At 33.3% G+C, this 23661-nt stretch overlaps 1 protein-coding gene across 2 annotated transcripts in view; it reads right to left on the reverse strand.

Annotated features, from left to right (window-relative positions):
* LOC105835033 (CDK5 regulatory subunit-associated protein 3) overlaps nt 1-23661 on the reverse strand; it is a 67459-nt gene that overhangs the window by 23272 nt on the left and 20526 nt on the right. Inside the window, exon 2 of one of the 2 annotated variants that reach the window (XM_036292615.1) lies at nt 17965-18139. The exons of the other annotated variant lie outside the window; for it this stretch is intronic. Within the exon in view, the coding sequence (XP_036148508.1) occupies nt 17965-18139 (175 nt within the window). The remainder of the gene's footprint in view (nt 1-17964; nt 18140-23661) is intronic. 2 annotated transcript variants of the gene reach the window in all.

A 23661-nucleotide genomic window follows, 5' to 3' on the forward strand; every position in this document is an offset into this window, starting at 1 on the left:
AACGAAAATTTAGGTTATCTACGCGTAAAAAATAGATAAGTAGAACAATATGAGAAAATAATTTTTCGTTCTCAATATAAAATTCAATTCCCCAATCAGCAAACAATGTTTTAAAAATATTTTTTGAATATTTTTCTTTATTAAATATTTATTAAAAATAATAATTTTTTAAAAACCTTTTTTAAACGTTTTTTAAAAATTTTTAGAATATTTGTTTTTTATTAATTATTAATTTGAGAAAATGATTTCAGTAAACATTTTCTAAACATTTCTTTAATATTTTTTAAATATCTATTTGCCATTATTTATTTATTTGAGAAAATGATTTCACTAAATATTTTTTTCAACATTTCTTTAATATTTTATAAATATTTATTTTTTATTAATTATACTAGAAGAAAAAAAGCGCGCACTATTTTCAATTTCAGCAATAATATACGTATACACTCATATAAATATATAGCATATATATATATATATATATATATATATATATATATATATATACATAATCATTAATAGTTATATTATTAATATTTAAAAAAGGTTGATTCTTTCTCTCTAATCGATATCGAGATTGATATTCTGCTAGTTTTCGTTTCACTAATGACATATTTTCTGTTACTATGTCTGACAGATTATTATTAGAAATATTGTTAGCTATTTCTTTTGCAGCTTGTCGTTGACAACGCCGATTCTCTGCTCGTTTTTTACGACATCGTCGTTCAAACTTTATTTTTTCTTCTAAAGTACGGTTTATCTTATGTCTTGGCATATTTTATAATGATATATTCAAGATCTTATTTATAAAAAAATATTTATTATTGCAATAAGATAATATTATTTTATTTTTTTTTAAATAATATAATAAAGTTACAACGTCTGCAAATTCTGAAAAGAGTGTATATGTGTAATGTAGTTCTAAATAATTAAAAAATATAATACAATTTTAAAATAAATATCATAAAATTGTTCAACAAAGAATTTTTTTTCATCATCATTATCACCATTATCATCATCATCATCTTTATTAGCATCATCATAATGATTAACTATTATTAATAATTTAAAATAATTTACATTTATTAATAACTATGTTATACAATAATAAATAATTTAAGAGAAAAGAGGTAGAGAGTTTGCAGGAAGGTACTTGAGATGGATGTTAGGAATAGAGAAAAGTGTACCAGGTTATATAATAAGAGAAGAATTGCTGAGGGATAGACTAGAGAGAAGAGCGGGAATGAGAGCATGAGGGTATGAAAAGAAGTTAGAGGAAGGTGGAGGGGGAGAGTTAGCTAGGAGATGCTGGGAGAAGATAAAAAAGAGAGCAAGGGAAGGTAAGTCAAGGACAGGATGGGAAGAAGAAAGAAGGAATTTTTATGAGGAGAGGAGGTGGAGAGTGGAGGAGGTGAAGAAGCTGAGGGAGGAAGATAAATTAAGAGAAGAGGTTTTGGTAAAGAGAGAGAGGGATAAGCAAAGGAAGGAAAGAGGGGAGGGGATTGAAGAGTCAAAATACAATAGGTGGTACTGGAGAGTGAAAGGGGAAAGAATTCCGGGATATTTAAAGAAGAATTGGAAAAAGAAAAGATGGCAGAGGGTGGCAAGGTATGGGTTGGGAGGCAATAAGAGGGGGTAGATACTGGGAGGAGGAGGATAAGAAGAGTTGTAGGTTATGTGGGTGGAGAAGGAGACGTGGGAGCATGTTTGGGAGAAATGTGTAGATTGGGGGAGTGCAAAATGGTTGGCAAAAGATGATGGAGGAAATATTAGGGGAGGAGGGGGAAGGAGAATGGTGGATAGAAAAATTATTAAAAAAGAGGTAAAAATTATATATTTATATATAAATTAATATATATATATAATAAATATAAATATATATATATAATTATATATAAATAAAAGGGAGAAAGAATGAAAGAAAATTTTAATAAAATTATCTTTTTCCCCCAAAAAAGAACAAAAAGTTTATTTTCTGTACAAAAATTATGATATGAAGAAAATACGCCAACTATGAAACTGGATGTGTATACGAACTAAAACATCTACTTTTACAAATAATTATTTGTACAAATATTACAAATAAATATTTTATTACAAATTTTACTACAAAAACTTGGCGCCGCTAAACCGAATAAGTTGCCAGCTCTTTCTTTTTCTTTTGTGCGTGCATCGGAATGTATGAGTGCGTGCGTGCGTGCGTGCATGCGCGCGTGTGCATGTATGTGTGTATGTGTGTTAGTACATAATTTTGTTTATAAGGAAGCGATTTTTAATATCTCAGTTTCTTATGCGTATGTATGTACATTCGAATATGTCTCTCTCTCTCTCTCTCTCTCTCTCTCTCTCTCTCTCTCTCTCTCTCTCTCTCTCTCTCTCTCTTTCATCTTCCAAGTTTCATCTCATCATCACCTGTTCTTTTACTTTACATTTCTACTTAGCCTCAACTACAAATTTTACACTTAGCGCTGTTAGTTCTTCTATCAACCCTGTGCTGATCTTTCATGTCTCTCGCCCTCCACGATGTCATGTCCCTCTATTCTCACCTCATCTATCTCATTATCCACCATTTAAGCTTAGGTTCATGTATACTTTAATGTTTATCTTTCTGCGAATCTTGTATATAAATCTAGCAACTTACGCTTCCTTTTATATTTGCTCTACTTTTACTTAAATACTGTTACAATTCTTAATAGCTCTGCTCCCTAGCTTATACTATGCTTGTGCTGATTCGCGCTTCAACTTATTCTCTTGTATTCTTAGCATCTTTATACCGTTGTTGTTCTCTAATTATTATAACTCACGTCTGTACTTATTTTATCTTTTGCCCTTCAGCTTATGCTTGGGCATAATAAAGTGTATCATCATTATCTCTCACGCGTATAATGTTACACGTACCCAGCTAACCATTTGCTACTAAATTGTCAGCAGACTGCTAAAAATTTCTTGCGGAATCAGGCTGCCAAAACCATGGCCTACTGTGTCCTCGAGTGTGTCCCAATTGCAAGCAAAAATTGTTATCAAATCCTGATATCAAATTGGGTGCAACACCAAAACAGACCTGTCACTAGCAATACAATGACAAATTCACGCAGCAAATTGAGAACAGATGTTGCAACGTAAACTCACAGCAGATTTGCGCCAAATATGCAACAGATCTGTATTCATAAATGATGACAGATTGACGACAGATTTGTCGAATCTTTTCATTTCTTCTTTCATCACAGTTATAATTTTATTTGAGAATCGATGTAAGCAATCTCCTGGGAAGATTTATTAATTCAGGAGTAGAAACAGATTAAATAATTTACCCAACCCTCTCCTTAGCATCTAATATTTCCTATAGGGGGGATCAATTGACCTATCTATTTTCTCCATTTATATCGCAGGTATATCATCTATTCTAGGTGCAATTAATTTCATTAAATTTCTTTGTAGTTAAATCTCATTCCAAAAAAATGAAAATACTACCAATTCTGTATCATAAAAGTATAATGTGGCGGTCCTCCGCCACATCGGACTCTTCCGCAGGCGCAGCGAAGGAAGATAATTTTTGCTTACCTTCGCGCTGCGAGTGGTCTTTATGTAGCGAGTTGACTGCATTTTACTCCCGAGAAAATAAGCCGCCTATCGACGGTGCCGCACTTTTTATTGCCAATTTGACATTTCGACAGATCTGCTGCATTTCTGGTATCAATCTGTCGCGTACTTTGACACACAAATGTTGTTGCATTTTTACAGGCAATTTGCTGACATTGTTTGCACTTTGGTGTTTGTCGTCAATCTGTTATCAATACTTTCAATAAATCTGCTCGCAGTTCACTATTATTTTGTCATGTATTCTGATGACAGACGTTGCTAAATATTTGCTGAATATCTGCTAATAGTGTTTGCAATGACAAGATATGTTTCTCATTTGTCGCCTTTTTGGCAACAGAATCTGTTGCCAACATTTGTCACAGCAGAAATGGTTATAGGGGTATATAATGCCATTACGATTTCTATTGTAAAAACTTGTTATTTTAAGTACTTATTATTTTATTATACAAGGATAATTATGAAAAAGCGATTTTGTATTAAATCAAATTATTTAGTTTAGAGGCGCCAAGTTTTTGTAGTAAAATTTGTATTAAAATATTTATTTGTAATATTTGTACAAATAATTATTTGTAAAAGTGGATGTTTTAGTTCGTATACACATGCATTTTCATAGTTGGCGTATTTTCTTCATATCTTAATTTTTGTACAGAAAATAAACTTTTTGTTCTTTTTGGGGGAGGAAAAGATAATTTTATTAAAATTTCCTTTGTAGTGCACATTTGTAATGCCAAATAAAAATTATTTGTACAAAAATAGATTTTTGAAGGCGTTTCATGCGCGCGTATACTTGGCGCTTTTAATATTCCCAGGTAGCAAGCCCACGTCATTTTGACGTCCCAAAATGGTCATATCTGGTCATATGTCGTCAAAATGACCATTTTTTTACATGACCTAAAATTGACGTCATGATAACGTCATTTCGAAGTCATATTTCAGTCATGATCTGACGATTATTTTCCCAGACAGCACACATCCAAAATCGGGACATAAAGACGTCATTAAGACGTATTTTAGATTCGGTCTAAAGCGGTGTCTATAAATGAGATTTAAGGCTTAAGGCATATTTAAGCATATTATATAAGCATATTATATTCAACTTTAAGAGAACTTTTTAAAGAAAACATTTAGATATCTTAAAAATAATTTCAAAATGGTCAAATTAACCATTTGAACGCTTCAAAGTCTTAATGCTAAACAGATCGCAATTTCCATCAAATTATAAAGGTTATGGAAAAAGTTAAATTTAACAATAAAATTAATAAGTAAATAAGTTAATGCTATTTATTTTTAATGTTTTGCAAAATTTAATGGCTTTTATAAAAAATAGTATAATTGCAACAGTTTATAACATATAGGTATATGTAGACAATAACAAGTACCCATATCGATGATTCAAACTGGCGTAGCAGATAGAATACAAGGTTTGTAATTCTAAGGTCCCGGGTTTGCCCTACCAGCGGCAAGTAAGAATAAAATAAAATAATATAATTTAAATTTAATTAATTAATAAAAATTTGTCCCAAATTTAGTACGTACTGTTGATAAGAATAATAAAAAAAAATGAAATTTTTATTTTATTTTTTTATCTCTAGTTGCATTTTAAAAATATCCGATTTAAGAAATCTTTTAGATGTTAGTTTCATGATATCTTTCTGTTCTCAAAAAACGACGCATTGGTTAACATTTTGACATTATATGTTATCTTTTAAAAGTCTCTTTATGTTATCATTTTCAGAAACAGGATATTTTTTAGAGATCTTTTTGACAACATATTGTTCACGTCATTCTATGACGTCAAAATATGGTACATTTCATAACGTCAGGAATTTGTGACATTCGACCGTCATTTTAACGTCATAAAGGCGTCATTTCGTGACGTCAAGAATAGTCAGTAAATGACCATTTTGGGACGTCAAAATGACGTGAGCTTGCTACCTGGGTTATTACTCAATATTATATTTAGTTTCTCCTTCTCTAACTTATTTTTCTTTTATGCTAATCTCTCTCTTCTCTCTCTCTCCTCTTTTTTTCATTCTTTCTCCCTTTTATTTAATTTTTACCTCTTTTTTTAACTCTAAAATAAATGTGTATATATTAATAATTATATATCCTATTAGAGCAATACAACTTTGAATACCATTTTAAATAAACATAATATTTAATATATAATATATATATTTAAATATAATATATATTATATGTCATACCTATGTCTATTCCTTTCCCCTTTTATCTTTTAATAACGTTCCTTCTTTATTTCCTCTCTTTCTCTCCGTCTCTCTCTTTCCTTTCTGCTTAATCTTTATTTCTTCTTTAACTTTTAATTAAAAAAGTATATGTGTTAATAATTACGCACGCACGCACGCACGCACGCACGCACGCACACGTGCACACACACGCAAATATATATATACATATATAGACATTACTGTACATTATTATTATTACCTAATACTTTTTTATTTCTTCTTTCTTTCCTCTTATTTCTGTTCTTCTTTCTATATTCCTTCTTATTTCTATATTTTTCAGTATTTCTTCTTTTTTTCTATTTAATCTTTAATTCTTCTTTAACTTTAATTAAAAAAAATATTTGTATTAATAATTATACATTCTTATAATTTAGTATTCCTTTTTTTTCTATTTAATCTTTATTTCTTCTTTAACTTTAATTTAAAAAAGTATTTGTATTAATAATCATCCTGCAATCACACACACACACACACACACACACACACGCGCGCACGCACGCACACGCGTGCGTATACGCAAATACATATTTACATACATAGACATTACTGTACTTATTATTATCACCTAAATACTTTTTAATCTCTTCTTTCTTTCTTCTTATTTCTGTGCCTCTTTCTCTTTCTCTATATTCCCCTCCTTATCTGTGTATTTTTCAGTATTCTTTCTTTTTTTCTATTTAATCTTTATTTCTTCTTTAACTTTAATTTAAAAAAGTATTTGTATTAATAATTGTATGTCTTGTAAACACACACACACGCGCGCGCGCACACACACACACACACACACACACACACATTATACATATTTTATTTTCTATTAATCTATCTATTACCGTTTCGTAATTTCTATTACCGTTTTGTAATTTTCTCCTGCCCATTACACACATCTGCCTTGCTTTATAATTAAGGGTGAGGTCCCATATGGAGCTCATTACGCGGAAGCGGAACGAGCGGATCACCAATCATGGAATCGTTCTGATAGAACCCTTTTAATAATTCCGTCAAAACGATTCCGTGATCCGCTCGTTCCGCTTCCGCGTAATCCGTTCCATGGGACCTCACCCTAAATCGCTTACAACAACCTCATATAATATGCTATTAAATTATAATCTGTTGTTCATAATCTTTTTCTTTTTTACTTATGTGACAGCAATTGTGACAGCTGTCAAAATTCAATCGCAATGACAGTTATTCTCGCAACACGAACTAAGCGCAGCGAGAAAACCAATTAGCATCGCGGAAAAGAGACTTTATTACATGCTTTTTTTAAGATCGGATTTATTTGACAAAATAATTTCAGTAAACATTTTTTTAACGTTTATTTAACCACAAAAATTACCTTTTTTAAAAAAGGTTAAAATAAACGCCAAGTATACGCGCGCAAAAAACTCCCTCAAAAATGTATTTTTATACAAAACGTTCCCAAAAATGTATTCTTGTAAAAGAACAAAAAATATATTTTCTCTACAAAAGTATCCACCAAACACCAAGTTACATGTAACGTGCCTGTTAGTTGTAATTTCCCACACGTGTGTTATATTACAATTATATTATTGAGTGGAAAATTACAACTAACAAGCACGTTACATGTAACTTTGTGTTTGCTGGATAATAAAGAAAATGCGCCAACTATGAAAATAGATGTTCATACAAATTAGAACATCTACTTTTACAAATACTTACTTTAATACAACTTAATGATACAAATATTATAAATAAGTATTTTAATACAAATAAATATTTTACTACAAAAACTTGGCGCCGCTAAACTGAATAATTTACTAGCTCTCTTTCTATTTCTTTTGTGCGTGCATCTGAATGTGTGTGTGCACGTGTGTGTGTGTGTGTGTGTGTGTGTGTGTGTGTGTGTGTGTTTAGTATATGTTTAGTATATAACTTCGTTTACCCTTACGGAAAAAACACTCTAATTTTGAGAGTTTACACTCAAAATTGAGTGTTAATACTCGATTTTGGGAGTTTACTCCCAAATTTAGGTGTATACGCTCAAATCTTGAGTATTTACACTAAAGATTGAGTGTTTATACTCGAACATTAAGTGTGTTTACACCCAATAATTGAGTGTTTATACCAAAGTTTGGATTTAAATATTGAATATTTGAAAGTATACTCTCAACATTTAGATATGACACTCAATAAATGAGTGTATACTTCCAACATAAAGTTTGAACACTGAAACGTTGGGGATGTACACGCACCGACAGAAATAGTATCCCTTGGAGTCCAGCGCGGCGATCACCCACATACACGAAGCGCCGTACGTGTTACTAGGCGCGCGGTGAAGTGGAGACGCGAAGGAGCAAAAAAAGTGGGGATCGCGCCGCTGTTACATCCTCCGAGAAGACGTGATACCGATTCGCTGGTGTCCATATCTGTTTCACTCGCACTCAATTCTAATGACATATTTCGCTTGAGTGCGAGTGAAACGGATATTGGACACCAGCGAATCGGTAACACGTCTTCTTACTCATCATAACTCTATCCTTCTTGAGCGTGTGACGTTGATGAAGGATGCAACACCGGCGCAATCCCCAATTTTTACACCAAGGGACACCATTTCTGCCGATGCGTGTACACTCAATATCTATCGGTTAAAGGTATACACTTAATATTGAGTGTGCACTCTTAAACATTGGATTAGAAAATGTTAAATAAAAACAAAAACAAGAAAAGCAAATTCAATCGAAACATTTAACTATAGTGTTCAGCTGGCTTTGAGTATTAATTTGAGTATTACTTTCAACTTGGATGTTTGCCACCTAATTGAGTGTTAATTTCAGTGTTATTCTTAAATTTAGGATTGAAATTAATACTTAGTTAGATAGCGAACATTCAAGTTAAGAGTAATAACACTCTAATTACAAGTAAATTAAAGAGCGAACACTCAAGTTGAATGTTTACCCCTTGTCCCAAATTATACTCAACTTGAGTATTTTTTTAAGTGTTATTTTTAGTGTTTTTTTCCGTAAGGGTATAAAAAAGCAATTTTTAATATCTCAATCTCTTATGCGTGCGTGCATACATTCTCTCTCTCTCTCTCTCTCTCTCTCTCCCTCTCTCACGTGTGTGTATAATGTTATACGTGTGACGATTGTCACTAAGTCCCGGAGCCGACCATCCGCCCCACTATACGAGACTCGGCGTCCACGGACGCCCCTCACGAAAGGCTAATATCCCTGTCGGGAACCGATCCCACCACGCTGCTGGGAGACGGGTATAAAAGCCGAGCTCGATCCGGATCAAGCACCATTCCTCGTCGACAGGACTGGTCATCAGACCGCTCTGCCGCCTGGCGCATGCCGGCTTTCGACTTCCTGGTTCCCGCCGACGAGACCGGTCATTAGACCGTCTCGCCGCCTGGCGCACGCCGGCTTTCGGCTTCCTCGATTCCGTCGACGGAGCAGGTCATCAGACCGTTCCGCCGCCTGGCGCACGCCGACTTTCGGCTTCCTGCAATCCGCAAACCTCGCGACCGCGACCGCGTACTACGGTGCTGCGCATAAGCGTGCTCCCGTCCGAATACCGTTAGACTAGCCTGTATATATCTTGTAAATATCTCTCCGTAGGTTAAGGCCTAACATAAGATTACCCGTAGGCTAAGTATGTACATAACATAAGCTTTATAATAAAGAACTGTTAATTTGATATCGATATACACAAGTTGGTTTCCCCCTTCTCCCGAATCCTGGCATCCGGCAAGCCTGTCCGAGGCGATCGGGAAAGGTGAACCGTTACATACCCAGCTAGCCAGGCCTGTTAAAATCACATATCGTGAAAGCTTTACAGCAAGGATTGTTTCAATTTTGACAACAATTTTATAACAAGTAATTGTCTGTTGCTTTGTTTTCTAAAAATTTTGAGCAAATTTACGGCAAAAGTTTTCATCACACGATGCTGCAAATAACAGAGAAAGACTTGTACATAAATATTACGTATAGAAATTACAAGATTTGTTCCGACACAATAAAATGCAAAATTTAAGCAAATAACAGAGCAAACCTTGCTACACGACATGACAATAAATTTATGGCAAAAACAGGAAATCTTGTTAAGCACAGAATAACGGCAAATTAGTAGCAAGAACAAAATAAAACTTGCCGAGCATACTTTCGCAACAAAATTGCGACAAGGTGTGTCCGTAAACAGCTTAGTTTTTGTTGGCAAGGCTTGTCGCAAATAGTATGACGCACATTTTATGTAAATAATAGGGTTGCATTATCGGGTTTTAAACTTTATTTCTGACTTTACTATCTATCTCGAGATGGCGCATTTCTCGTGAAAAAGATTTACCTACTGGATTAATAAAAGGGGCTCGTCGAGAACAGAGAACCAAGTACGATTGCACCATTCACATTTAATATTGGACTAATCAGTCTAATATTTCAGTCTAATAATCATTTTTGTTGATCTAAATTTCGAAAATATTTGTCCTGTTCTTGCCACAAATTTGCTATCATATTGTGCATAACAAGGTTTGCCTTGTTTTTGCCACAAATTTGCTATCATGCTATGTTCAGCAAGGTTTGCTCTATTCTTGCCACAAATTTGCTATCATATTGTGTACAGCAAGGTTTGCCTTGTTCTTGCTGCAAATTTGTTGTTATGCTTTACTAGTAAATTTTACCCTGTTATTTGCATAAAATATGCGTCATACTATTTACAACAAGCCTTGCCAGCAAAAGCTAAGCTTAATGCTGACACACCTTGTCGTAATTTTGTTGCAAAGGTTTGCTCGAGTTTGCGGCAAACTTCGCGCAAAGTTTGCGTCATTTTGCTAGCTGGGTACGTATATAACGCCAATTGTAATTTTTAATTATTATTATTTCAGTCTATTAGTTAAATTGTAAAAAAGCGATTTTGTGTTAAAGCAAATTATTCGGTTTAGCGGCGCCAAGTTTTTGTAGTAAAATATTTATTTATATTAAAATATTTATTTGTAATATTTGTACAAGTAAGTATTTGTAAAAGTAGATGTTCTAATTCGTATGAACATCTATTTTCATAGTTGGCGCATTTTCTTTATATCTAATTACTTTTGTAGAGTTTTATACCTCTGCTCAAGAAAAAAGATACAACTATATAAAACATTATTCAAAATCAATGATAACTTATGTAGCTGTATCCAGTGCTATCAAGAGCTTTTCGAGCAATGATAGAAATTCTATTATGTTCAATCATGTTTGACCAGTTTTGTAATTCTATTATAATTATCTAATTGTTTATCACGATTATATCATACACAACCTATCAGGTTGCATTCGGGATTTATAATAAAAGAAATTTCGTACTCGTAATTAAGGTTAATGTGAAAAAGCATAATTTACTGTATACATCATATATTGTATATAAAAATCTACTTTGAAAATTACATAATAGTTTATGGGGACTATGTCATACAAATCCTATTAAGTTTTATCTGTCTCTTACGATAAAGGCGAGTTTGGCCTCAATAATAAAGGTTGTGACGTAACAGCCGCAGGCTGCTGTCCGTCAAGGCCCTTACGCGTTAACATCACGCAGGTCCTGCGTCCTCCCGCTCGGGAGCGGACGCGAAAGCGTGTTATGTTATATTTTCTGTGTGTGTCGTCCCGTGTGCTGTTCGTTCACTAATTGTTAAGATTTTTGCGAGCGCTACTTCGCGAGTGTGGCGGAAGTCGGTGGCCAAAACAAACCTATTTTGTATAATCTGGCATCTCGTCTTAATGGAGGACATCCTGGAAGAGAGAACTAACAACGAGGGATTTGCAGAAGACCCGTTTCGAGCGGGGGTCCGCAGGTAATACTGCCCTTATTTTGCCTACAATTGTCTACCATTTTATCGTGAGAGAATTCCTATACTGCTGCCGAATCGCGCTTTCAGGGCCGGCGTTCCGACGGGGCGACTTCAAATCCAATCCCGCACGAGTTCCGGTAAAGATGGCGACAGCTGCAATCAATAATGCACTCTCGTCAAGGAGAAAATAACGTCCCGATGGCGGAGGATGCGTCCGGTAAGGAGTTAGAAAATTGCCACAGAGGAGAGCGCAAAAATTCCTGTGCACGGGGCCCAAAAATATCGATCACCGCGCTTGAATCAGTGAGCAAGTAGCGGCATGCACTTGCGCGTCGCGCGCAAAGCGAATTTGGAAAATTGCGGCCAATAAGGTCCCGGCTTATCGAAAGCAAAGTGGGACGCGTCGCCGAGCGGCCCTCGCAGGATCTAGAATCAATCACTCGAGCTGCAGACATGGTAGCGTGTACTGTGTGTGATCCAAATCCCGAGCTGCGATTTTGTATGTAAGAGTACGCAGGAGTCGGAAAGCATCCCGGAAGCGACCCGGAAGAGACATACGAGAAGAAAGCGACTTGGTGAGACGAGCGTCACTTTGAATCTGTAAAGCCATCGATTTCGTGGTTGGGCGAGCCGCGAGAAAATTAACCGCGTTTGTCGCGGTACCTTTTCAGCATTCCAGTAGAGTCACAAGCTCACGAATTTATTAACGTATCGTTGCCTCGCCCGATCGCGCCCGCCTACGCGAATTCGCTGCGTGCTGTTCCTTTCGTTATAATTACGTGCGTGTGTGTCCCGATCCGCAGCCGAGTCACTTGTATTTTCGTATTGTAGTCGCATCGCGAGTCATTATCGTTAATTGTACTGGGAATCTTCGCGCACTTATATTTTTATCAAAGTTAATAGATTCTCGTCGTCTGCGTATTGTATATCCCCATGTAATCGCGTTTTCGTCAAAATAAATGTAGTCGCCTTGTGCCGCATCGTTGGCGAGCTAGTAATTATCGCATATGTGGTTCGCGGGATCTTATAACGTGCAGAAGAACACGAGTCCGTCGCGTGTTGTGCGGGCTCGAGTTAGTGTTCGTCCCGATCGCCCTTGGCGAAATCGTTATCCTACCGGGAGTTTGGCGTCCACTAACGACGCAGGATAAAGCATAGACAAGTCGAAGAATTTCCGCGTACGTAAAATAGCTCTTTCGATAATTATCTCGTGTTCGCGAACTTTAATTTCGAGCGCTTATCAGCTTGTAAAGGTGCAATTTCATGCGAGCGAAGCAAAGCTGGCTTTTATCCCTTCTCCATCGATTTTCGTTAAAATGGCTGTTTTAGCGCATCTCAGCGAAGGCACGCTCAAAGTTCGACAGTCGAACTTTACAGCGAAGCAACTGTAGCTGCCACTGTATGTCTGTAATATTCGACGTACGCGATGTACTGACTATAATACTGATTATAATCCATTTTTATACGCGATTAATTACAGGCAGAGTTGCAAAATAATTTAATTATTGATTAATAATTGAATAATTAAATAAAAAATTTTAATTAAATTTAGTTTAATTGAAAATTAAATTCCAATTTTTGATTAAATAAAATTTAATTGAGAATTAAATTTTAATTCTTAATTAAATTTTGTTGTAATTGAAAATTAAATTTTTTTTAATTAAGAAATAAATCTCAGGGAATAAAATTTTAATTTTCAATGTAATTAAATTAAATTAAGAATTAGATTATAATTCCTTTTTCCGTGTAGCCAATGACAATGTCGAAATAGGACACGACAGGCAGCGTTGCAAATAATTAATTAAATATTTCAATTAATTACATTGAAATTGAAGAATTAAAAATCAATTAATTTAATTTTAAATTAAATCTTATTTAATTAAAAATTAAAATGTAATTCACAATTACAACAAAATTTAATTGAGAACTAAATTTTAATTCTTAATTAAACTTTATTTAATTGGTAATTAAAATTTAATTTTTAATTACAACAAAATTTAATTAAAAATTAAAATTTAATTCTCAATTAAATTTTGTTGTAATTGTAAATTACATTTTAATTTTTAATTTAATAAGATTTAATTTAAAATTGACTTTTAATTCTTCAATTTCAATGTAATTAATTGAAATATTTAATTAATTATTTGCAACTCTGATTACAGGTTCGGAACAAGAACAAGTTCTTGTTGATTGCAATGCTGATTGATACAAATATACAGTAAATAAACAGAAAGCCAGCGAAGACATACTCCATAAAAAGATAGGAGTGGGAATAAAAAGCCAGCTTTTCTTCGCTCCATGAAAAGGAAGGAGGCGAATAGCGATAGCTAAGCGACGCTGCTTTTTATTGGATGGAGAGTGGGTAAAAGCCAGCTTTGCTTCGCTTGCATGAAATTGCACCTTAACACGCGCGAATTACCGTCGCTGCTCAACAGCATCTTATAATTCTGTATCGTTCATTGTTAAATAAATTCGTTGATTTCATTGTTAAATTTACGTTGTCTTGATAATTCTCCCGCCTTCTCGATTCCATCCGCCCGCACCGAACCTCCCCCTCTACCATTTTAGGGCTGAGTAGCTAGCTATCGGAGCCGCCGAGACCCCGGTCATCTAAAGAGCGCCCGTCTTTTCCACGATTGTATCGGCGTAACGTTGATTCACTGTTCAGCATAGAAAGAGTGGTACGCTCAACGTACCTGGCGCCCAAGTTCGAGTTTTAGCGAGAATATCGGAGTTCGGTCGCCCCGACACCCGGGCGGCGCAGAACCGTGACCAGGGACAAATGCGAAGTTGGCCGTTGCTCGCGAGCGCGGTTACAAAGTTTATATAAAAAACGTGTCTGTGACGTATACTGTCCATTAGAGTGGATATAATTTGCCCACGTTCGAAATGGCCACGATCGAAACGGCCACGTCCGAAATGGCCACGTTCGGAACGGCCACGTTCGGAACGACTACGAAAATGGCGATTTTCTTGATCTGTTGACTTTGCAAAAATCCAATTTTCGCACGTCTCTCGCAAAAAATACGGTGTGCGCCTTGCGCAAAATGGTTTTTTCGCTCGTGTGATTACCGTACTCGCCTTCGGCTCATCCAGTAAACCTCACACGAGCGGAAAAGCCAAATCTTGCGCGCGACGCACAATGTACTATTTTAACATTTGGAAAACATTTTCTTCAAATCTAAAAAAAAACGTTTTTATAACGTTTAAAAAACAATTTTCTTAATATTAAAATAAACATTTTTTTAATAAGAAAAAAGGGACTTACCCCATTATTTTTAATATTTTCAAAAATATTTTTAAAAAATTTTAAATAATTTTGAAAATGTTTTTAAAAATATTTTTAAATGATTTATAAATCATTTTTTGAAACATTAAAATACATATTTTTTGCGTTTAATAAATATTTTCTGCAAACCTTAAAAAGAAGTTTTTATAACGTTTAAAAATTATTTTCTGCAAATTTTAATAAAACGTTTCTTTAACGTTTAAAAAACATTTTCTTTAAGTCTTGAAAAGAACGTCTTTATAACATTTAAAAAACATTAATTTTAACGTTAAAATAAACAGTTTTTTTTTTTACAAAAAAGGGACTTATCCCATTATTTTTAAAGTTTTTGAAAACATTTTTAAAAACATTTTAAAATATTTTAGAAACATTTTTTAAACATTTTATTGCTGATTGGGATCATAGATTGATATTAATATGTGTACTTTAATTCTGGAAAAAAATTTCTCAATCTATACAAGAAATTCATATGAAATCTCATTAAGGGGATGCTGAACCTGTCCTGTTTTACCGATTATTTTGAATATTTCCAATTCACTAATCTTTTAATTGTATTTACAAAATTAAAAATTCTTTTCCACAATTAAAGTACAGCTGGTAACATAATACGCACGTAAGAATTTTATACAAAAAAAAGATTTAATTAAATTTACAAATTAAAAATTTTTTTCGTTTTTCATATAAAACCTTACGTATTATGTTACCGTCTGTACTTTAATTGTGGAAAAGAATTTTTAATTCTGTAAATACAAATTAAAAGATTAGTGAACTGAAAATACTCAAAATAATCGGTAAAACAGAACAGGTTCAGCATCTCCTTAAGAGGATCCGGGAGTGACAGAGTTACCGACATTTTTGGGGGAACTTAGATTTTCGAAATGGAATAACAAAATGCAAAATTCTTTTACAGGATTAAAGTACGCACAAAAATGAAGGGGACAACGTACGCGTACGTTGCCCCCTTTATTTTTGTACATACTTTAATCCTGTAAAAGGATTTTTGCTATGACAATATGAGTGAGATCCCAGATGCGCACAGTAATAAACGGACACAGCAGGCTGAATGAAACGGACACAGTAACAAACGGACACAAACCAAACGGACACAGTAACAAACGGACACAGTAATAAACGGACGCAGTAACAAACGGACACAGACCAAATGCGCACACTGCACATGCGCACGGACCAAATGCATACACGGAAAGTCGCAAACCCATGTGATGCAGTGAATGCTTCGTACGCACGCGCACACACACACACACACACACACACACGAGGGGGGATGCAAGGGAGGCCTTCGGCTCCCCTCCCGCACCCACCCCGTCCAAGTCGGTAACCTATGTGGATTTTACTCTGCTTGCAATGTACATGGATTGCATTTGGTCCGTGCGCATGTGCAGTGTGCGCATTTGGTCGGTGTCCGTTTGTTCCTGCGTCCGTTTATTACTGTGTCCGTTTGTTACTGTGTCCGTTTGTTACTGTGTCCGTTTATTACTGTGTCCGTTTGTTACTGTGTCCGTTTCGCACTGTGTCCGTTTGTTACTGTGTCCGTTTATTACTGTGTCCGTTTGGTCTGTGTCCGTTTGTTACTGTGTCCGTTTCACTCAGCCTGCTGTGACCGTTTATTACTGTGCGCATCTGGGACGCTCCCGATAATATTTGCTTCATATGGAAAATCTACAGTTTATACAATAATCATGTCGCCCCCTAAAAAAAACTTTCAGGAATAACATCGTGCAATTACCCTTACGAAAAAAACACTCTAATTTTGAGAGTTTACACTCAAAATTGAGTGTTAATACTCGATTTTGAGAGTTTACTCCGAAATTTAAGTGTATACGCTCAAATCTTGAGTATTTATACTAAAGATTTAGTGTTTATACTCGTACATTGAGTGTGTACACCCAATGATTGAGTGTTCATACCAAAGTTTGGATTTAAATACTGAATATTTGAAAGTATACTCTCAACATTTGGATATGACACTCAATAAATGAGTGTATACTTCCAACATAAAATGTGAACACTGAAACGTTGGGGATGTACATTCAACATCTATCGGTTGAAGGTATACACTTAATATTGAGTGTGCACTCTCAAACATTGGATTAGAAAATGTTAAATAACAACAAAAGCAAGAAAAGCAAGTTCAGCCAAGATTAAAATTAATCTGCATTGGTAGAAATGGACATAAAACGAATATCTAAAATAAACATTCAACTATAAAGTGTTTAGCAGGCTTTGAGTATTAATTTGAGTATTACTTTCAACTTGGATGTTTGCCATCTAATTAAGTGTTAATTTCAGTGTTATTCTTAAATTTAGGATTAACATTGAAATTAACACTCAATTAGATGGCGAACATTCAAGTTGAGAGTAACAACACTCTAATTAAAAATAAATTAAAAAGCGAACACTCAAATTGAGTGTTTACACTGAATTGAGTGTTTACCCCTTGTCCCAAATTATACTCAACTTGAGTATTTTTTTAAGTGTTATTTTCAGTGTTTTTTTCGTAAGGGTAGAAATAAAATTAGAAACCTAGAAAAAAAAATTCGCATTCTGCAAATTGAAAAATAAAAAAACAAAAATTTAGGTTATGTACACATAAAAAGTCGATAAGTAGAGCAATATGAGAAAAACTTTTTTCGTTCTCAATATAAAATTTAATTCATAGATTGATATTAATATGTGTACTTTAATTCTCAAAAAGAATTTTTTAATCTACACAAGAAATATGAAATCTCATAAATGATGTGCATGAATGACTCTACATTATGACTCGATCAAATTTCAAAGGCACTCCAGGATTCCCTTAACAATAATTTGTAACAAAATTTTGCATTAAGCAAAAGATTATATCCTTGCTTATATATAAAACAATGACAATCTTGCTTATATGTATATAATTCAAAATCTTTAAAGAATTTAATAATCTTAAATTTTAATAAAATAATATTATTTTAATAATTTAATTTAAAAAGCATAACAAGATTGTTTTGATATTTCTTTCAAAATAAGAATATTCTTACAAGTGCCGGACAGTAATGAAACAACGTCGTCATGAGCAGGCATATTCTGTATCGCATTATTAATTTTTTGCCTGATAGTCAAAATGTTCGTGTGCCAGTCCTTTTTGCAGTGCCTCCGATTAATCAGCCAATCCAATAGCTTTCCAGCATTAATGTCGATCGGAATATCCTGCTCCTAAATAGATACTTTCAATGTAAAGATTTTATTTAAATACACAATAAAAAAAGAAAGAAAAAATAATGTAATTAACCCGCAAGTACTAACGCGGAGTTACTAGCAATCTCAATTGTTTTTATTTTAAACTGATAAAATAATTATCTATTTAATCAACTTGGAATTTTAGATGTCTTTTGCTCAAAATCCTCAAAACATAACCTGCTTTATGCCACAAAAATTTAATAAGTCGCTTTGTAAATATTATATGACAAAGATATGTGAGATTATTAGACAACATTAATCATCATTAATCTAATTTATTTTACATTTTGTAATTGTACAATTTGCATAATTTTTTATAACATAAAAATATAATATACAAATGCTTCTATAATATGAATTTAAGGTAGTTCATGCACATAAAAAAATATTGCAGATTTAGCTCTTACTTACAAGAATTATTACTTAAGTGTCAATACACATTATTGTGAAATATAAGGTAAGCTTGTTTGTACATATATGCTAAAAAATGTCTGTCAAAGTTGCGAAATTTTAGTACAGTTCACATATGGGAGTTGTTCAATTTTTCACCAAAAGTATTAGATGTACAACTTTGCTTCCGCCATTTTCCAATAGATGGCTGTAGCGGTAAGTGGTGATCGAAATAAATAGATCGTAGACATCATACAGCTCAGGCATTTGTAAACATAACGCCATCGAAATATTAGTCGATTTGTGTCTGCATCATAAAGTTATTCTCGGTTAAAAATGTCAGCTTACGAGCCAAATTCTCGTCATTTGCGGGAGGTTTTAATTTTTTACTTAAATATGAAGAAATCTGCGGCTGAAGATCAAATGCTCTCAAATACGTATAGTGAGGCTATTATTAGTGAAAGAACGTGCCGAGAGTGGTTTCAACGCTTCAAGAACGATGATTTTGACGTCGAAGACCAGCACGGCGGTGGAAGAGAGAAGGTTTTCGAAGATGCAGAATTGGAGGCATTACTTAATCAAGATTCATGTCAAACGCAAGAAGAATTGGCAGGATCATTGGGAGTGGCTCAACAAGCTATTTCAAAACGCCTAAAAGTCATGGAAATAATTCAGAAGCAAGGAAATTGGATGCCGTACGAGTTGAAGCCGAAAGATGTTGAACGGCGTTTGTCTGCTTGTGAACAGCTCTTTGCAAGGCAAAGACGGAAGGGATTTCTGCATCGTATTGTGACTGCGGACAAAAAATGGGTTCGTTACAATAACCCCAAGCGCAGAAAATCATAAGGACTTCCCGGCCATGCTCCCACGTCGAGTGGCATTCACTTAGACACAATACAATTGGACACAATGCAAATGGACACGGTGCAAATGGACACAAAATTATGTACACGTCGATGGCCAAACGAATATTCACGGCTCCAAGGCCATGTTGGCTCTGTGTTTGGTGGAACCAGGTTGGCGTAGTGTATTATGAGCTACTAAAACCGACTGAAACAATCACAGGCGATCGGTAAGCAATGTTTGAGCCGAGCACTGAAAGACAAACGGCCGCAATACAACGATAGACACGATAAAGTGATTTTGCATCATGACAATGCTCGACCACATGTCGCAAAGCCCGTCAAAACATACTTGGAAACGTTGAAATGGGAAGTCCTACCCCACCCGCCATATTCTCCGGACATTGCTCTCTCTAACTATCACTTGTTTCGATCAATGACACACGGCCTGGCTGACCAACACTTCCGTTCTTATAAAAAAGTGAAAAATTCGTGGATCGATTCGTGGATTGTTTCAAAAGATAACCAGTTTTTTCGACGCGGAATTCGTATGCTGCCAGAAAGATGGAAGAAAGTAGTGGCCAGCGATGGACAATACTTTGAATCGTAAATATCCCAGATAGCACAAAATATTATCATAAATATTTATAAATATTTTACAAATTTATTTTCAAAAAATATTTTTTAAAGATTATATAATTATTTTCCTAAACCATTTAAAAATAATACAAAAATTATTATCAACAATATATAAAATATATTTTTAAAATATACTGAAAAATATTTATGGTATATAAACTTGAAATATTTTTTATATTCTTTGATAATAATGGTATAAATATTTATTTTAAATATTTTCATAAATGTTTATCATAATTTTTTTTATACCTGACAAACTCGAACTTAAAAATATGTACAAAATATTTATCATAAATATTTTTCCTTCTTATAAATATTCTATAAATATTTTATAAATATTTTGCTATCTGAGATATAACCAGTTTTTCACAATAAAGCCTCGAATTTCAAAAAAAGAACGGCGGAAGCAAAGTTGTACACCTAATATAAACTTTTATTAGTAATTAGTAAGCATATAAACAAAAAACTAGATTATAAAAATCTGAATTACAAACTTTTTAATGACTACGAACAATATACAGGGTGAGTTTTAATGGCTGTTCCAACTTTTTACCATGAGAGATGGAATTACCGACTGCAATCTTAGTACACATATGTACGACATATGCATGTGCAAATGCCGTACATATGTGTACTAAGATTGTAGTCGGTAGTTCCATCTCTCATGGTAAAAAGTTGGGACAGCCATTAAAACTCACCCTGTATGTACCGATAATTTATTATTAATATTTCATCTTAAAAATTATAAAATACAAATGAAATTGCAGATCTTGTGGTTCATAATGTATGTATGTGTGTGTTTAATAAAAACCCTGATCTACAGATATTTTATACAATCTTTTTTCTTTTAAAAATCTTAAATCTCGTTCCTTGACTTATTAATTTGTATTATTCTGCCACTTTGTTTGGTAAATTTATATATCCCAGACAGCACCAGATATCGTACGAATATTATACTCTCATACGTAATGTACTGTGATCATACCGAATATACGTAAAACATTCATATAACGTCTCAGTAGAATGTCATTTTGATATATCCTCAAGATAAACTTAGAATATACCCAGACAGCACCAGATATCGTACGAATATTATACTCTCATACGTAATGTACTGTGATCATACCGAATATACGTAAAACATTCATATAACGTCTCAGTAGAATGTCATTTTGATATATCCTCAAGATAAACTTAGAATATAGCGACTGAACTTCGCAACTCCTACTGAATATACTGAGATTATATCTAATATACTCAAAACATCCGTAAAATATCCTATGATATATCTCATGTATATCTATCACATATTTCCAAAATATCCGCGTAATATCGAAAGTGAATCATGTCAACGCTATTTATGATCTGTAACGTTACGCATTTTCGTCTGCCGTGTGATGCAGACACGTGGTGAAGTGTAGGGTGTGAACGTGCGAACACGAACTCACGGACAACGTGGTTTTCTCAGGAATTACGCCCAGATAACTCTGGTATGTACATAAGATATAATATAGTAACGTAAAATATAATAATATATATATATATTGTATATATACATATATTATTTAGGTTATAACCTACAATTATCTGAGCATAATTTCCCAAAGCACCCCAGCGTATTCAACAGATATTACGCATCATTTTTTGCGATAGCTTCCTGATGTGCGAAATGATTAATTCCTCTTCTTATTTCTTCTTGCTAATTCTGTATGTTTAATTCCTTGTTCCTTATTCCTCTCATTATGCATGAGCCCATATAATGTGAACATACTGTAGACATATTGTGAATATACTGAAGATATACTTTAGACATACGTATAACATTCTTAAGATATATTCGGTATATTCTGATAAACTGCCAGCGAAATTCTATGGGATAAGGCAACGCGGACATAGTACGTTATGAGTATATACTCGCCATATCACAGACGTATCTCTAATATTATACGAATATTGCAATATACTTTCGCAATATCCTATTATCGTTCTCATAATCTACATGTGCTGTCTGGGATAAAACTAATCTAAACTCTTTTTTTCTTTAAAAATAAGTTAAATTGTCAAATCTAAATGATATTTACAGAACTCAAATCATATTTGTATTTAAAAACTACTTTAATTTAAAAGAAGCTTATTAAAACCTATTTAATTTATCTTAAAAATAATTTAGAAAATTCGTGTTCATTGACTAGAGAGAACTGTGCATAAACATCCTTAAAGCAATAAATTGTGCAATAAATAATGTATTGCAATCATTTATGATATTTACAGTGTTTATTTTTTATTAACTTTATTTTAACTAAACTACATTATTAACTAAACTACAGATTTTTATGTATTTCAAGAGAAAATTCATATTTTCCTTACTCTGTATCCTTTTACTCTATAAAGTTATTTTTAATACTGTTTCTTTTGACACGTATACAAGAACCATTTTGTATCCAATGCATTTTTTAATAAAAAGTTTTAAAAAATTGAAAAAAATTGGTATGCTTTTATTAATCTTTAGCATTCCATATTCGGTTACTTTTATAAAAATATAACAATCCTAAAGTCATTTATTTCCAAGAAATTGATACATGTATGGACACAATTACCTTTACATAGTAAAAGTTAATAATATTCAATATAACAACGCGATTAAACAATAAGAATTAAATATATAGACAATAACATTTATAAACATTTTGTGATAATAATATACGTCATTTAAAATAAATCACATATAAGACACTTGTTTAGTTAAAAAATACCAACACAGTACACATCTTTCAGAAAGCTTTCTAAAAGATATATGAAAGGTATCTTCTGTTAGATATCTTTCAGAAAGCTACTGAAAGATATGGTATATAGGTACTTTACTTTGATAGTGTACAAAATGTATACAAATTATTTTTAATAATTTTTTTATATTATTATATTGTTTGATGTTGATACATTATATTTAATTATAACATTAAAGTTAAAAAAGTGAATTTGTTTATTTATAACAATTTTTTTTAACCTATGCATTTTTACTGAAAAGACCCTGCATGAAACACGTGGAAAAGTGGCCCCAGATAGAATTGGCTAAAATTTAATGCTGACGATCCTAAAATTGTCTGATACATATAAAAAATACTTCAAACGTGTTATAAAGCTCTGAAAATATGTTTTTTTCATTCATGAGTCGTCATCATCAATTTCAACTTTAACACCAAATATTTTGAAAACTAAGCAATTTCGATTATTGCGACTTTCAATCAAGATAATCAAGACTTCATCATATTAAAATTTCAGCCAATTCTATCCGGGATTACTTTTCCACGTGTTTCGTGCGGGATCCTTTAGGCCTTTTAATTATCTTTTTCTTAATCTAAAAATATAATTGATTAAATTTTCTTTTATTAATTGTTAAAGAGTACAATTTATAGATAACGTATGTATATTTATTAAAAAATGTTAATTTTTGTACATATTATTGCAAAAACAATTTGAAGTCTGGAGTGACTTCGCTCGAGTACTTGTAATGTTACAAAAATCCGTGCAAGTACTTATTAATCAGTTTAGCAAATCGATGAAATTATCATTTGACAAGTTTTTGCACAAAACAAACAAATTCGGCAAAAAAAATCAAGAGGCACGGCA

The sequence above is a fragment of the Monomorium pharaonis genome, chromosome 10, assembly GCF_013373865.1.
Source record: "Monomorium pharaonis isolate MP-MQ-018 chromosome 10, ASM1337386v2, whole genome shotgun sequence".
Classification (NCBI taxonomy): domain Eukaryota; kingdom Metazoa; phylum Arthropoda; class Insecta; order Hymenoptera; family Formicidae; genus Monomorium; species Monomorium pharaonis.